Genomic DNA, 18,396 nt, shown 5'->3' with positions numbered 1-18,396 from the left:
GCTTTATAAAGTTATGCCATTTGGTCTAACCAACACACTAACCACATTCCAAAGACTTTTAAATACTCCTTTTAAGGACTTCTTAAGAAAGTTTCCAAAGCTTCCTTGGATGCTTTGTGCATTCGTTTGTCTTTGAAAGAGCACCTAGTGTACCGAAAAAGGATGTTTGAAAGGTGTCAATTTTATAACATATCCTTAAACCCTTACAAATGCCAATTTTTGGTGAAACATAGAATTATTCTTAGGCATATAGTGTCCAAAAATGGGATGAGTCCACTAATGAGAAAAACCAAGGTCATCTCGAAATTACCCCCACCAAAAAACTACAAGGGAGCCCAAAGATTCATGGGCCATGTCGAGTAGTACTATCGGTTTATTTTTTTCTATGTAGAAAAAGCTCATTCTTTGTAAAAGATATTGATTGTATTTATAGTGTCAACAAGCTTATGATGCGCTGAAGCAAGGCTTGGCTAGTGCTCCAATCTTACGAACACCTAGCTGGGATCTCATCTTTCATGTACACATTGATGCCTCGAATTTTGCAATTGGATGTGTCCTAGCATAGCCAGGGGAGCACAAATTGGACTATCCTATTAGTTTTGCAAGTCAGCAACAACTAGGTGAAGTTGAAATAAATTACACCATTACTGAGCATGAAGGGTTAACAAGAACTCATGATAGAGTGTAAGATAGCACAAGAGTTTAATGGAAGGGGTTTTACTTTTCATAGTGTTATAATAGAATGTGTGTGTGTAAGGCATTTATTCATGGAAAGATGGAAGAAATTTCATACACAAGAGGTACTTTTATTAGCCTCAAATTTACAGAAGATATTTCTTACATTTCTAAAAGATAATTTACATTTACAATTCCAAGGGAAAAAAACACGAAGGAAAAAAGGTGAAGTAAGATACAGTGATAAAGATGAAGCTTCAGGCAAGGTGCTTGCTTTTTCTCGTTGATGTGTGATGCTCTCACAAATCCTTGCCACGTTGTTGTGGAGTGCCAACGATGCCTGTCGTCCACCACTGAAAGAGCTTCGCCGCTTTCCATTTTGTTGCTCCACTGACTGGTTTGTAGATTTTGTTGTAGAATTGCGTGCGGCGTTCGCAGCTGGACACCTGATCCACCAGGTCCTTGATCGTGCTGCCGTTGTGCTTGAGCTGGAAGAGGCTCCTTGCCAGCTTCAAAATGTCGGCTCCCGTGGACGTGGTAATGGAAGCAGTAGGATCAGAGCTACCTGTGCCGGGCTGATCACCCTCACCTCCACCACCTATCCTGCCGCACAATTGCTCCAGATCTTCCACCTGCTTTTGATAAGACTCAAGGAAGGCTCGTAACCTCTCTATGACCTCCATGTTGACGTTATGGCGCATCCTCTCGGCTGCTATCTGGTGATCCACGTAAGCTTTCATGTCGTCGTTGTACGGTGCTATGGCATTATTCTTGAAGAAGAGAGCGAACCTTGCACACGCCTGCGTTATCGCATCCAGCTCCTCCTGCCATTCCTTGCAGCGATGCTCTAGCTCTGATATCTTCAGCTCCTGCGCCTCCTTCTTCTTGCTCTTGTTCTGTAGCTTCTTCTCGATGTCCTTGTTCACGACCTTCCTGGGCACCAGCTTAGTGTTGTAGGTCATGCGCACATGCGACTTGTAGTCACAACTGCACTTTTTGCACTTCCCCTTTGCATTCATGGCTTTGCAGAACCGCAGAGCTTTCCCCATCGCAAGCACCTGAGTAACTTTGGAGAAACTGCAAGGCTCATGGCACACGTGCTTGTATTTCATTTCGATCTCCCCACCGGCTGATTCTTGCTTCTCGCAACACGAATCGGAGGTGCAGACAGTGCGAGCGCCCTTGTTGAAATGCACCGTCTCCAAGTCGAGCACCTGATCATCTTCCACCATGCTTTCCAGCTCCACAATGCTTCCTTTGAATTTCTCCAGATCTTTCTTCATCGCATCCCATTTTGCTAAGTTTTCGTGAATTCTGACGGACACATCCGCCAAGGGCTGTTGCAGCTTCGACACCAGGCTCGCTGCGTTATTGAGGGACACAGTCTCCTTAACCTTGTGAGGCCGCAGAGAGAGGAAGTGCTTCAGCATCCGCTCGCATTGCTCGGCCGACTTGCTCCAGCTCTTTGAATACGACTCTTTGTCGTCTGTGGAGAAGAAGAACCCCTCCTTGGACGCTAGCAGAAAGCGGAACGCTTCATTGTCCATGCAGTAGACTGTTCTGTCATTGAAGGCAATTTGAACGTGCGGGGGTGCGTTGTACACTTCGTGGAGCATTGTCTTGAGGGGTATGACAGTTTCCCCTGGTGTGTAGAATGTGCTTCTTGAGTTTGTGAAGAGAAAGACGATATTCTCACTGGCGCTCTTGTGCAGGTGGCGGAGGAGCTCTCTAATACAAAACCTGAAGGTAACTGTCAAGCGTGGCGTATTGGGTTTGAGCATGACACAGATACCATGGATCTCTGTGTAGTGGGTGAGGTAACCAAGCATGTTTTGGAAATTGGCTGCGTCTTGCTCAACGCCACGAGTGTCGCCCACGCCAGGCGTGTCGATGAGATGCACAACCCTGTTGTTGCTGAGGTGGATCGTGTAGCTGCGGCAGGCTTGCGTTGCGGACTGGCCCTCATTACTATGCTCATTGGGGTCGGAATGCATGAACTTGATCTGATGGGTTCGGAAAGTCTTCTGGTCTGTGTGGGTGAAGGCCATGGGAATCAGCCCTACCAGTTCATCAGCGCATTCCGCACTTTGCAAGCTGTCGAAGGTGAGGTAATTGGCGAAGGCGTTGACGAAGGTGGACTTACCAACGCCAGTCTCACCCAGCAACAGAATGTTCACCTGCTGTGGAGGCTCCTGCCTCTCCAAGATCTTTCTGATGTCCTCATTAGCAGGAAATGTGACGTACAGGGGGCCATGCTTCTCGCTGCAACACCTGAAGGAGCATGCGCTCACAGGAACACGGCCACACAAGCAATAGAAGAAGCCATCCTTGCCATACTCGATGTACCCCTTGCATCTCTCACATGCCCAGTCTTGTATGTCATTGGGACATGACTCAATGTGATCTGAATGCACATGGTGGCCAGGGCAATAGGTCCGAAGAGGTATCCTAGCATGGGGAGCTTGCACATTCACTTCATGCTTAACCTTGCTGCACACCAGGTTCTGTTGCGAGGCCCTCATCGTCAAGGCATCTTCGGAGATAAGATCTCCATTCCTGTACACGCACACTCTTGTTTTGGAGTATACGTCCGCCTGGTTTACCTGCATAGAGAAACGAGTGGCAGTCTCTGGGTCACCTGCATCTTGACCTTCCCCGCATCTGCTTTGTCTATGAAGGTGCCAGAAAAGGTCCCAGTTCTTTTTCCACTCGTCCGGGCGTCTCTTTACGCCTGGCTCCGAGTAGGTCAGAACGACCTCCCATGTGTTACGGTGAGACAGGAGGAAACTCTCCCGGTCAGTATTGCTGCTTGTAGACGTGGAGTATCCTTCTCTTGATGCTGCTTGCAAAACATACTGCACCCCTCGCTTCTCCATGTCAATGATGAACATGAGCTTCTTCACATGAGGGCTCATGAATGCTCGAACCTTCGCAGGCGAGAACCGAGACTGATTGGAAAATTCTCTCATGGTTTTCTCCAGGCCTGCAGCGTCGCCCATATGTTCTGAGCGGATGGCGATGATGTTCTTGCAAATTGCCGCTCTGAGACTAGCCTCTGCTTTCTCCATTTTGTTTCTGAACTCGAGGATCTCTTCGATCTGGTGGCTGGGAAATGCGGCAGAGTAATGGACGCTCACATCTTCACAGAGATCATTCAGGCTCTGCTTTGCGATGTGCAATTCGTCGAAGAGGCTCTCCAGGGCTTGAATAGCGGGCATGTGGAGGCCCGAGAGGGTGTAGGCTGCTTCTGGGAGTAGATCAGGTATCTGGAAGAGCTTGAGAAGCTCAGAGAGGGGGTAGAGGATGAATTGAAGGGGTCGGCCTCTTCCTCCATTACAGTTGTGGATGAGCTGGGGTATTTTTGACATGAGGGTCCATGCCTCATCCAGGTTCTTTGGAAGCATCATATCTTCCTGGCTATCAGGCAGCACATCTGCATGTACACTGAACTTGAAGTTCTCTTCTCCTTCTACTCGGATGCGTTTCCTGCTTGCCCCCGTCTTGGCCTTTGCCCCCACAGCTAAACCAGCCCCTGACACCAACCATGTGCCAAGCTCACTCAGACCAGCAGACAGCTTCCCCTCGATGCCCTTTGCATCGCCCCCAATGCGACTCTCACTCTCCACAGACGCGTACGCATGTGCCCCCCATTTTATTCCTACCACGAAATGAGTCGCTTGCATGTTATTCGCCTGGCGCAGCGCATCTAACGACACGCACTGCCTAAACTCCTTGTGGGTCAAATTGATCGACTCTTCCTTCGTCCGCACCTCGAACCTCAGTGTAGCCTTCACTGAACGCAAGCTGGACTTGAGATCCTTCAGATAAGCGGCGGAGCCTTGCAAGCTTACCATCCCCGCCAGGAAGCTTGCCTTGAGCTGTCCATTGAAGCCAAATCCTTTAAACACCTCAGAATACGTATTATTTTTCATAATCTGGCAGTCATAGCGCTGGTTGTCCATGCATTGTGTGATTCCTGATGGTATCTGTACTCAAACAGACAGTCGAAGTCATTTTGATGGGCTTAGTAAGCATAACGAATATTAAGGCGCTATTAAATGCTTCTTTATCTCGTGTGATTAAAGAAATTGGATGAAAACTCTTATGTAACATAGCTAATGAGTCGCTCATTTAACAGTAATTGCATCAAAAAGAGAACAAAGAATTATCCATGTTCAGGGTCAATCATGCACATGATTAAATATATATCGTGAAGGAAGAAAAGATGACTAGCTTACCTGGGATTGACTGAAAATTGATCCTCCACAGAAGCATTCTTTGCGCGCATCGTAGAGGTCGCCCAAGTGGCCGGCCCGGCCCAATGCTAATCTCACATTCTGATCCGCCTCAGTCGGCTCACTAGCCATTGCATCTACTGCTCTCGCAGGAGCATCATAGCTACGCCAAACAAATTTGATCAGCTAATAAATCACACAATCAATTCCGATCCGAAAGACAAGAACAGAGTGCTAACAGATTACTTTGTCCTCCGATGATCACTGTAAGAGCTGCTGCTAGGTTCTTCTGCTGCTTCCTGTGAGTTGCTTATGATGCAGTACCCTTCCACGATGAGTAGCACGATGACCATGGGCCAATTGTACATGCTGAAGAAGATGATAACCAGGAACACTAAGCCGACAGGCCCATTCAGCATTCTGAAGTAAACGAGAATTATGAAAAGGAGAGCTATGACGAATCCTGGGGTGTACGCCATGTGAAGTGAGGGAAAATGGAAGGCTATATTACGTTAGAGATGGTATCCTGGCAGCCTTTTAAACACGAATCGTGATCTTGAAAAGATTCTTGACTTACGTGTTGGTCCCGTTTCACGCGGTTGCTGCGTTAAAAAAAAAAAAAAACAAAGACCGGCTATGCTTGACTTACGTGTTGGTCCCATTTCACGCGGTCGGTGCGTTTTTAAAAAAAAACAAAAGACGGGACCATGCCAAAAGCTGTCCTTGTCCTGCTTTTGTCCTTTGTGCTTTTAATTTTTTATATTTTCAAGAGGTTAAATACGATCTCCACTCTCACTCTATGGTTGTCATCTCATTTTACCACATGTAAGAAGAGAGAGTTAAAGAGAGAAGAACAAGCTACACATACATACAAGTACATGCACACTTGAGCGTGCACACACACACACATGCACGTATGCGTGTACACACATGCACACACAAGTGCATGTGCATGCATACACATGTACACACACATGCACACACATGTACATACATACACACACAGGTACATAGATGCACACCTACACTCTTGCACATGCGCACACTAAGATGTACACGTGCATACATATGGCACACACGCACACACACACACACACACGCACACTCTCATGTGTGCACACAAAATCGACACACACCCAATCACACACATAAGCGTGCATGCACTGTCATGAGAATCACACTTGAGCTATTAGAAATTATATTTCTTATTTTATATCGGGGACGCCCATGTATACCATGCTAGTGGGTATGTGATGTGATATCATGGTTGCCTATTATCATGACAGCGTTGGGATTGATTGATATGACAGCATTGGGCCTAATCTTATCCACCACATCGATCACAAGGATAATGCCCAAGGTGTATGGGAAGTGTTAAATTCATTGTTTGGAGCCAAAGCAAAAACAAAATCAAGAAATTTATCTCAAAGTTAAATCCTATGGGCTAGAAATGAATTTTAGTGAGCCACTAGTACAATTTGTTGGCAAGATGAAAAGCATAATGACACAACTAGAAGGCATAGATACCAAGATAGGAGATAAAGATGCATTAGCCATTCTCTTAAAAAAGCATGACAAAGGAGTACAATGCATTGGTGACTACACTTAAAAATTTGCTAGAACTAACCTTTGAAGGATGTGTCTCCTCTCTTCTTAAAGAAGAAAAAGAGCTAAAGCAAGGAAGCATAGTTGTGCAACATGCACTATTCTTCAATAAAACAACAAAGAAATGCTTTTATTATGGAAGGATGTGACATTATCAAAACAAACATAGACTCAAGCATAAGCCAAAGTGTGACCATTACAAGAAGCTATGACACAAAGAAGAGGAACGAAGATTCAAGAACCGGGAAGCCAACTACATGGGGTCTTCATCGAGCAAAGAGGAGATTCCTAATGACAGACTCTTCTAAAGAGAAATATCAACAAATCTCACTACCTAAGCCTATTTTTCAACCTACATGTTGTAAAAAAGAGGTCACCATATGAGTAGGCACCCATCTCATCTCTTTTTGTTGTTTCCACCAGACCTTACCACCTTAGGTAGAGCTCTATTCATGCACTAAGGGGGGGTGATGACAAAAGAAAGATAAACCTCACCAGATATCTTACCATGTAAAAGTCAGCAGTTGCTTCACATTTTGAGGAGCTTCCAATAAAAGCAAGGCCTTCACCTTTTCAGGATCAGCTTCAATTCCATTCTTTGAAACCACATGGCCAAGCAGAGTTACTTTGGCCTGAGCTAAATGACATTTGCCAGGATTAAGCTACCCATCCAAATCATCCAATCTCTTCAAAGCCAACCTCAACTTCTCACAATGAATCCATCTACCACTTTATATACAAAAAAGCATTAATAAACACTCTGATAAAATACCCTAAATACAAAAATCATCAATAAACACTCTGATATAAGACCCTATAAACAAGAAACATCAATAAACACTCTGATAAAAGACCCTAAATACAAAATTCATAAACCTCTGAAAGGTTGCAGGGGCATTTGTTATTAGAATGAAGGGCATAACCTTGTAAGAAGAACACCAGGACAAAGAAAGTTTTGTCAAACCATGGTTGAGTTCAATATAGATTATGGCATCTCCAGGGATCCGAAACCGTTGAGGTGGGTGGGATCAATTGACTAACGTGGAGTGGTTCAGTCATGCCAAGGATCCCAATCAGTATCACATCAAATGTAGCCATATCGGCAGTAATGTCTACGAGCATCTGATGTTGTTTCATAACAAAGTGTACCAAAAGTGTTCTCTCACAAACATGGAGATCACTATAGCATTTTCCAAGGGGTATGTGAAAGAGTTTAGCCCTATGGTTATTGAGAGTGGTTCGGCCATCCACTTCAAATGGGCAGCATTAGCTGTCCAATATTTCCAAGACATGCAAGAGAAATGCTATTATGAGAGCCATTTTAAGAAATGAAGGATGCATAATTCTCACTTGCAAGCTCTAAAAGATCCTAAGTTGTTTGAGGATTTATGTGATGAGGAGTTTGCCACATCTAATCGTACACCTACCATAATGGAAACGATTGCCAAAGCCACACCCCTCTATCATCAAACAACTCGTCACTTGTTTAAGAAGAAGGGAATACGCCTTGGTCACTCCACAATGCCGTACCCATCATTTACAGACCCAAATGACTTGGAGAGGATGAAGGCAGTTGTCCTTCATTTGGAGAGGCTCTTAAGCAAGGCCCAAGAAGATCTAAGAAGTGCACAACATGAGTTAGAGGCTGCATATGCCACACACAAGGCTGCCAAATGCAGAACATGTGCTCGAACGAGTTATGGGCAAGGAGGCTTATGGCTTTTTGGATGGATATTCAGGCTATAATCAAATTTTTATTGCACCTGAGGACCAAGCCAAAATAGCCTTTGTCACTAAGCATGGTGTATATGCTTTATGGAGTTATGCCATTTGGTCTAACTGTTGGAATTAGGGTTGCAGGAAAGCACACAAAGCTTGGAGAAGAAGAAGCAAGAATGCACACAACACACAGTGTATTAGATTGTGTCAGTGTACAAAGATAAGTTAGCCCTAGAATAATGGGCGTATATACAAGCCGGGGGGAAAAACCTCCTAAGGAGGGAAAAAGTGCCCCGGCGGTCCTAAGTGTGTTCACACACATCACTACCTATATATATGGCAACAAATCCTCCCTGGGAGTGATGGTGTGAACGAGAGCTGGCACTCATGTATAGGGAAGTGCCATGCCCGAAGTAGATTAGTCCACAAAGGGGAGCAAGCCCAAAGCTTTGCAGGCGGAAAGCTTCAAACTTCTCATGAGAAAGCGCCTTTGTGAAAAGATCGAGACGAGGTTGTCTTGTGTTGGCACATATGCCAAGATGATCTCTCGTGCTGAGAGTCTCTCCCTGACATAGTGATAATGCACCTCAATGTGCTCTGTGCGAGCATGAAAAACTAGGTTTCTCGCAACTGCCAATGCGCTCTGACTGTTAGTGTAGATAGAGGTGGCAGACTCCTGTCCAACACCCAAGTCAGCCATAAGCTGTGCCAAGATGATCTCTCCTACTGAGAGTCTCTCCCTGACATAGTGATAATGCACCTCAATGTGCTTTGTGCGAGCATGAAAAACTGGGTTTCTCGCAACTGCCAATGCGCTCTGACTGTCAGTGTAGATAGAGGTGGCAGCCAACACCCAAGTCAGCCATAAGCCGTCTGAGCCACACACACTCAACCGTAGCTGTGAAAGCTGCCCTGTACTCAGCTTCACAACTAGAAGTGGCCACAGTAGGTTGCTTCTTGCTCAACCAAGATATGCATGAGCTACCGAGCATGAAACAAAAACCACTTGTGGACACTCTTGTGTCATAGCAACCAGCCCACTTGTGGACACTCTTGTGTCATAGCAACTAGCCCAATCTAAGTCCGAAAAAGCATGTAAATCTGGTGGCAATGATCCCCCCTTGGGATAAAACAACCCAAGATGTATGGTGCCACTCAAGTAGCGAAAGATATATGGTGCCACTCAAGTAGCGAAAGATGAGTTTAATTACCTTCCAATGCTAAGACCCTGGGCTATGCATAAACCTGCTCACCTGTGAGACTATAAACTGAATGTCCGGCCTTGTAATGCATACATAAATGAGGCAACCAACAATTGTCTGATAGAATGTGACATCAAAGTGATCTCCAGCATCATGAAGACTCAACTTAAAACCTGTCTCCATTGGAGTAGCAATAGGCTTGCAGTCTTCAAGGCCAAATCTCCGTAACAATGTCTCAATATACTTTGTCTGACACAAAGCAATACCTCCATCACACTGCTTAAATTGTATCCCCAAATAATGATGCAAATGCCCCAAATCCGACATCTCAAAAGAGACATTCAAATCAACCTTAAAATCAGCAATATGACTCTCATTTGGTCCTGTGAGCAGCATGTCATTGACATAGAGAGCAATGATTAGATGTACATCATCCACACGTTTAACATACAAAGTGCTTTCTGTTAGACTATTCTGAAAACCATGTGCAGCCAAATATACATGTATCTTTTCATACCAAGCTCGTGGAGCTTGGTTTAAACCATATAAAGCCTTTTTCAACTTGCACACTTTGTTTTCCTGCCCTCTTTGAACAAAACCATGAGGCTGCGATACACCTCCTCATGCAAATCTCCATTCAAGAACGCAGTCTTTATGTCCAACTGATGTACATTCCAACCATTATGAGCTGCCAATGCACAAATGCTACGAATGGTAGTCATACGGCAAGTGGGAGCAAAGGTCTCATCAAAATCAACGCCCTTTTCTTGAGCATAACCCTTTGCAACACGTCTAGCCTTATAGCGATCAACACTGCCATCTGGCTTTCGTTTTAACTTAAAAACCCACTTACATCCAATGACCTTTTTACCAATAGGCAAATCACACAAAGACCATGTACCATTCTTCATTATAAAGCAAGCTCGTGGAGCTTGGTTTAAAGCAAGCTCGTGGAGCTTGCTTTAAACCATATAAAGCCTTTTTCAACTTGCACACTTTGTTTTCCTGCCCTCTTTGAACAAAACCATGAGGCTACGATACACCTCCTCATGCAAATCTCCATTCAAGAACGCAGTCTTTATGTCCAACTGATGTACATTCCAACCATTATGAGCTGCCAATGCACAAATGCTACGAATGGTAGTCATACGGCAAGTGGGAGCAAAGGTCTCATCAAAATCAACGCCCTTTTCTTGAGCATAACCCTTTGCAACACGTCTAGCCTTATAGCGATCAACACTGCCATCTGGCTTTCGTTTTAACTTAAAAACCCACTTACATCCAATGACCTTTTTACCAATAGGCAAATCACACAAAGACCATGTACCATTCTTCATTATAAAGCAAGCTCGTGGAGCTTGCTTTAAACCATATAAAGCCTTTTTCAACTTGCACACTTTGTTTTCCTGCCCTCTTTGAACAAAACCATGAGGCTGCGATACACCTCCTCATGCAAATCTCCATTCAAGAACGCAGTCTTTATGTCCAACTGATGTACATTCCAACCATTATGAGCTGCCAATGCACAAATGCTACGAATGGTAGTCATACGGCAAGTGGGAGCAAAGGTCTCATCAAAATCAACACCCTTTTCTTGAGCATAACCCTTTGCAACACGTCTAGCCTTATAGCGATCAACACTGCCATCTGGCTTTCGTTTTAACTTAAAAACCCACTTACATCCAATGACCTTTTTACCAATAGGCAAATCACACAAAGACCATGTACCATTCTTCATTATAGCATCATATTCACTTTGCATTGCAGCCAACCAATTTTCTGATTTTTGTGCCTCATCAAATGAAAGAGGTTCTTCTTCTTCACACATAATAGACACAGCCAAAACATAACAATTTGATGCATAAGAGGCATGTTGAAAACCTGAACGAGTATGACTAGAAATAGGTGCATCAATTTTACTATCACGCAAGGTTTGCACCAGCCATTTAGGCATACCTCTAGCCTGCTCATTTTCAGCCCTATCCTCACCAGCTTATTGTTGTTGTTGCCGAAAATCTTTATAAAGGAGGTAAGGACATATTAAGATGCTGCCCCTAGGAGGACGAATACTTATACATCATAGAACAAGCATACCAAGGGGTAGCTAGTGAACACTTTGCAAGCAACCTTATAGCAAGAAAATAAGTCCAATTAGGGTATTGGTGGCCCACGCTCTTCAAAGATTGTGCACTATTTGTAAAGGGATGTGACAAGTGCCAACGTTGTGTGAAGCCACAATAGAAGACTCTAGATGGAGTTGAAACTGTCAGTTTTCTTAATGGTAGTAAGTTTAAAAAATGCTATGGACCTCTTTACCAAAGAATCCTTATGTGTTTCTCATGAGACAAGAAAGCCGCTAAGGAAAGGGCAACTCAAAAGAAGACCCAAGCCCAAGAGGAGGCAAGGGAAGATGAGCCAAACTTTAACAATGTCAACAAGAAAACCTTTGACCTACTGCACAAGCTTATATTGGAGAGGTAATCGATAACATGGAGGATCACATCCCAACTCTCAGAGAACCCATTGAGTTGCCTAGCCGCTATGGTAAAGTGTTCTATAATGCTATGCTTAACATGGGTGCTAGTCACAATCTACTCTCCTTTGCTACATGGAATCAATTGGGTGAACCTCAACTTGAAAAGTCAAACATGATAATCGAGGGTATAAGTGCCAAAAATACCAAAGTACTTGGTTTGCTTAGAACTATCATCTATGGTGATAATGGGCACGTGGTTGTAAACTTTTTGGTAATGCCCACAGGAACTTTAAAAGAACATGTCATTCTTGGATGCACCTGGATGATATAGCCTCAATGCGGAATTGACTGGGCCACAAGGAGTGTCACAATGGCAAAAAATTCTAGTATTTCGCATGTTGTGTGCTGATGACAAATTGGATGGAGACACCAACTACCCACTTTGGGCATACATGATGCAACATGTTTTTGGTTGCAAAAGAATTGCCCTAAGCTAAAGGCTAAAGAGGCAAAGAAGAAAGAGTCAAATGCAGCCACAATAGCGGATGCTTCTACAAATGCAAATTCTGCAAATGTTGTGCAGGATACAGAATAGGCGTTTAGCGTATATTGCTAGTATGACCCATATGTACATGATGCATGTTTGGTAGTTTCTGTTGACTCTGATGTATGGTATTTTGACAGTGGTGCTACAAAGCACATTACCTCGCATCGTGATATGTTCACTTGTCTTGAGGCTGTCCCTAATGGGAATACTGTCACATGTGCCAATAATGCTTCTTACCCAGTGAAGGGCGTTGGTAAAATTATACTTATTACTGATGCAAATGGCAGCGCTTTCACACTTTCAGATGTTTTGTATGTGCCAAGGATAAAGAAGAATCTATTGTCTGTCTCTACACTTACTAGACTTGGACTTGTAGTCAAATTTATGGATGACAGATGTACTGTTCATGATTTGACTTCTGGTGATATGATTATTGCATCTGGCACCTTGTTTCATGGGCTGTATAGACTCAATTCTTATGACAAGTGTGTGGAAGATTTAGCAAATGCAGTCTCTGATGAAAAGGTAGTTTTAGATGCAAAACTATGGCATGCTCGTTTTGGTCATCTGAACTTTGCTACGTTTGCTACGTTTGCAGAAATTTGATATGGTTGCTTCATTGCCCCCTCTTGAGGCACCATTGAAACATGTTTGTGAAGGCTATATTCTGGGCAAAATGCAGCGTTTTGCGTTTCCAAAGGATGATTCTGTGCGGGCCACTCTCAAATTGCAACTTGTACATAGTGATGTATGTGGGCCTATGCAAACTCTGTCTGTCATTTGGTAAACACTTGTATTTCGTGGCTTTCATTGATGATTACTCAAGGCATGCATGGGTATATCCACTGAAGGCAAAGTCCGAAGTGTTTTTGTGCTTCAGACAGTTTTTGCTTATGGTTGAAAATGTATCCAATTGTACTATGGGCACCCTCCGTTCTGATCGAGGGGGGGAGTACATGTCTAAAGAGTTTGATGCATTTTTGGCTAGTCGTGGGATAAAACACCAATGTACAGTGCCGTATACCCCTCAGCAAAATGGTGTTGCTGAGACGAAAAATGTTGAAATATACAAGTAAATAGGGTGTGTGCGGGAACAAGCCCTTGGCTAGAGGCTGTAAAAGAGAATGTGTAAATGTGAGAGAACCTATGAAAAGGTGAGAAGAATCTACTGGGAGAGAATAAAGGGTAGCATGAGAAGATTTAGGAAGTGTGGAGATATTCTGGGAGGTGTGGAGATATTCTAGGAGAGGTGGAGAGAATCAAGCAAAAGAGGTGGAGTGAATCAAGGAGAAATCAGTGGGATTAGATGCTTGGATGTAAACTCTATAAATTGAGGCATTGGCCTAATGAGAATTTGCTAGTTTTTGATTATCCATGCCTACATTAAGCTATTAGTTAATTACTCACTAATTATGTCTTAATTTTATTATCTAATCACTTTGTTAATAATGTTGATTCTAGTATTTGATCCACCATAGCTCATCACATTGTTGTAATTTCAACATGGTATCAGAGCCAAGCCTAGAATCCATCAATTTGTGAGCCCATTATCTTGCTAATTGTTTTGCTAATTAGGATTAGTAGCTAATTATAATTTTTTCCTCTTTTTTCAACTAATCTGTGCACCCCTAGCCAGTGGAGGAGCTCCCTCTCCTTGCACACTTTTTTCAACTAATATATGCACCCCTAGCCAGTGGAGGAGCTCCCTCTCCTTGCACACTTAAAATTAGCCCAAACCCTTCTAGCCCAACATAGCCAGCATCTCCACGATCTAGCCCATCAAGAAAGAAGCGCAAACCGCCAACGCCAACTGCAGAAATCGCGATTTTCTCAGGTGCCTGTTTCTGGGAGAAAATTTGAGATCTTCAATTCCACAAATCAAATGGGTCTAATTCCTCTTAGCCCCAGGTGTTTTCAAGCATGATCTACAAGCTGGTGAAGTTAGAAATTGATTTGATCAAGTCTACAGTGAGATCCAAGATCTTCATCAAATCTGCAGGTGACTTTGGCAAAACAGAGATTAAGCATTCAACATTTGGTCAAATCTTGTGTTCCTTGGCTTAATCCTCTACTAGACTAATTGCTATTGATGGCCTTGAAAGGATTTGAGCTCATTTGAACTCAAAGCCTTAGATCTGGGCTCCCTGCATACTCTATTTTTTGCACACAAAATAGAGGATTAATTTGCTAATCAGTGATTAATCAATGCTAATCACTATATTTTGGTACAATTGAGGGTTCAAATTAACCAGATCCCTATAACTTCAGATTGCAATTCGAAGTTGGTTTGATATTCCAACCATTCCATACAAATTGGTTACCCTTGATTTAATGTAATTTCTGGTAAAATTGTGCTGATAAATTTGTGATAATCATCATTTTGCATTTAACCCTTGGTTAATGCGTGCAAATCACACTCAAGTTCAAGATTATTCATAGCCAGAGTTGCATTTGGGAATGTGCATAAGAATGAATGCTATACGCATTATGTATTGGGCACATTACATCAGTGTAAAAATGGGATCAGACACTGCCCTTGTCTAGAATAAGGCAAGAGGTAAGACCTCCCGCATAGATTTGGGTTTGCATTGCATAATGATACAAGATAAACATCAAAATCCCAAAATAACTGTCAGCAAAACATTTAAAAATGTTGCTCACATGGAGCAAGAAGACCTGACGGACAAGCTCATGGCCCCAGCAATGAAAGAAGAAGAACATCTCCTTCCAAGAGGAAGATCCACACCAAGAAGATCTAGAGGAAGCATTGAAGGAAGACATGGACACGAGAAGAGAAGCTGCCACAAGAAGACTAAAAGAAGAGACGGACGTGTGAAGAGAAGCTGCCACGACAAGAAGACCGAAGACAAGAGAAGATGTGAGGCTTTGAAAGAGAGGAGCCATGTGAAAATCTCTGAGAGAGAAAGAGAGAGAGACCCCACAACCCAATGTAACCTGTCCCAACATAGTAAAACCACCTCTGAGCCACCGATGATGTAGGCCACGTGGTAGATGTATATGTGAGCACTTTAGTCAAGGTCATGGGCACTTTGTAGTAAGCTTTGGACACATAGAGAGAGAGAGTGTCAAGGACTATGAGTTTAGGGACTTGAGGCACTGGTCGCGGGCTATCAAGTAAGAGAGAAACTTGGTACAGGGTCCAGGTGTGCTAAGTTAACTTGAGGGGAGGTGTGCTAGACACTGGTCGTCGTGAACTATTAAGTAAGAGGGAAACTTGGTATAGGGTCCAGGTGTGCTAGGAGTATTCACTTGAGGGGAGGTGTTGAAATATGCAAGTGAATAGGGTGTGTGTGGGAACAAGCCCTTGGCTAGAGGTTGTAAAATTAGAGAATGTGTAAATGTGAGAGAACCTATGAAAAGGTGAGAAGAATCTACTGGGAGAGAATAAAGGGTAGCATGAGAAGATTTAGGAAGTGTGGAGATATTCTAGGAGGTGGAGATATTTTGGGAGAGGTGGAGAGAATCAAGCAAAAGAGGTGGAGTGAATCAACGAGAAATCAATGGGATTAAATGCTTGGATGTAAACTCTATAAATTGAGGCATTGGCCTAATGAGAATTTACTGGTTTTTGATTATCCATGCCTACATTAAGCTATTAGTTAATTACTCACTAATCACGTCGTTACTCCATATGAAGCTTGGCATGGCAGGAAGCCTTCTATTGGTCACTTGCGTGTCTTTGGTTGCTTGACCTATGCTTTAGTGCCTATGCAACGACGTAGAAAATTGGATGATAAGGCTGTCAAATGCATTTTTGTTGATTACAGTGCTGAGAGCAAGGGTTACAGATTGTATCATCCGCAAAGCGTATCTTGATTAGTCGAGATGTTGTTTTTGTGGAAAATGCTGTGCAGCCTTTGTTATCATGTACCAAAGCGACAGGTGTGAGCTCACGGGATGTATTTGATATGTTGTTGCCTCTGTTTACAGGTGGGAATTCAAATGTAAGTCCTAATAGGCAAATATTCAGCCTATGCAGATTTCAAACGACATCATAGATCAGCTTATTTCTCTAATGCAAATTTACAGGATGTAATTTACTCTCTTTTATCAATTCTCTTGCTAAATCTTTCCTCGGTTCCCTTTCTTTTAAAAAACCATTAGCTAAAAAGTTAACGATCCGCTCACTCCATTCTGGAGGAATAGCCTCAACCTTGAATAGTGTAGCATCCGGTAACTTGTCTCATCAACCCCAATTGGTGCTTCGCCATTAGATATGCGGAATAGATGATCCGCCACATGACATGTTCTTGTCAGGCCTCACAATCACTATAAAATCGAACTCAATAAGAATCAGCAAACCACCTTGTGATCTTTCCCGTGGAACATGGTTTGTTTACCAGATACAACAAGGCTTGATGATCAATATAGAAAATAAATTTGTTTACCAGATAAAACAAGGCTTGATGATCAATATAGCAAGATGGTAATGTTGAAATTTCTCTACAGCATAAACCATTACCCTTCATGCTTAGCGGTGGTGTAATTGATTTCAGCTTCACCTAGCTGCTGACTTGCAAAACTAATAGGATAGTCCAATTTGTGCTCCCCTGGCTGTGTTAGGACACATCCAATTGCAAAATTTGAGGCATCAATGTGTACATCCCAGTTAGGTGTTCGCAAGATTGGAGCACTAGCCAAGGCTTGATTCAGCGCATCATAAGCTTGTTGAAATCAATATCTTTTACAAAGGACAAGCTATTTCTACATAGAAAAAAATAAACCGACAATAGTACTCGACATGGCCCGTGAATCTTTAGGCTTCCTTGTAGTTTTTTGGTGGGGGTAATTCCGAGATGACCTTGGTTTTTCTCTCTTCAATGGACTCATCCCATTTTGGGACACTATATGCCCAAGAATAACTATGTGTTTCACCCAAAATTGGCATTTGTAAGGGTTTAAGGATATGTTATAAAATTGACACCTTTCAAACACCCTTTTTAGGCATGCTAGGTGCTCTTTCGAAGACAAATGAATGCACAAAGCATCCAAGAAATCTTTGAGAAACTTTCTTAAGAAGTCCTTAAAAGCAGTATTTGAAAGTCTTTGGAATGTGGTTGATGCATTGGTTACTGTTGCCATATATGTAGGCAGTGATGTGTGTGAACACACTTAGGACTGCCGGGGCACCTTTTCCCTCCTTAGGAGGTTTTTTCCCCCCAGCTTGTATATACGCCCATTATTCTAGGGCTAACTTATCTTTGTACGTTGACACAATCTAATACACTATGTGTTATGTGCATTCTTGCTTCTTCTTCTCCAAGCTTTATGTGCTTTCCTGCAATCCTAATTCCAAAAATTAGTATCAGAGCAGGCATCGGCTTCCAGGGCTACGCCTCTAGCACCCTCCGACTCACGTTCTTCGACTGAGGTGAGCTTTCACGAGTGCTTGCAGGTCCCTATACTCTGCAAATAGGATCGTAGGGCTTTGCATTCTCAGAAATTGCATCTGAGGTCGTTTCGATCTCCGTTTTTGCATTACAAGTTCTATATAGGTGTTTTCGTCATTTTGTGCAAAAATTTTGACAGTGTAGTTTTCTGCAAAATAGGCATACGTATTCTATTATGTGGACCGTGCTACATAGCACGAAATTTACAAGTTCTGTATAGGTGTTTTCGTCATTTTTTACAGAAATTTTGATAGTGTAATTTTTTGCAAAACAGGCATATGTATTCTATTGTGTGGACCATGCTACATTGCACGAGTTGTTTTCTATTCATTCTTTGCTTCATTATTGGTAGCTTTTGCATCAGTTTCAGTCAGTGGCCATGGCTGCATAAGAAGAGAGTAAATGGGTATAGGTTGAAGAAATACATAGCTTGTCTTACGACCTTAACAAAAGATGAGTTTTTTTGGGACCAAGTTGCAGATGAAGGTTATTCTCAACAAGAAGAAGAAAGAGATTTTGGCATGTG

At 42.9% G+C, this 18,396-nt stretch overlaps 1 protein-coding gene across 1 annotated transcript; it reads right to left on the bottom strand.

Annotated features, from left to right (window-relative positions):
* Positions 1-785: 785 nt before the first annotated feature.
* Positions 786-5,430, bottom strand: LOC147607065 (uncharacterized). Its single transcript, XM_086791412.1, has 3 exons — positions 5,157-5,430; positions 4,914-5,073; positions 786-4,661 (listed from the first exon to the last, which is right to left on the bottom strand). Exons 1-3 carry the CDS (start codon positions 5,387-5,389, stop codon positions 975-977), a joined length of 4,080 nt encoding a protein of 1,359 aa, XP_086647538.1. The 5' UTR covers positions 5,390-5,430; the 3' UTR covers positions 786-974.
* Between the last annotated feature and the right edge of the window lie 12,966 nt (positions 5,431-18,396).

Source organism: Cibotium barometz, chromosome 56, assembly GCF_041138505.1.
Source record: "Cibotium barometz isolate CiBa-2024 chromosome 56, ASM4113850v1, whole genome shotgun sequence".
Taxonomy (NCBI): domain Eukaryota; kingdom Viridiplantae; phylum Streptophyta; class Polypodiopsida; order Cyatheales; family Cibotiaceae; genus Cibotium; species Cibotium barometz.
This window is presented reverse-complemented; position numbering and strand designations above follow the sequence as displayed.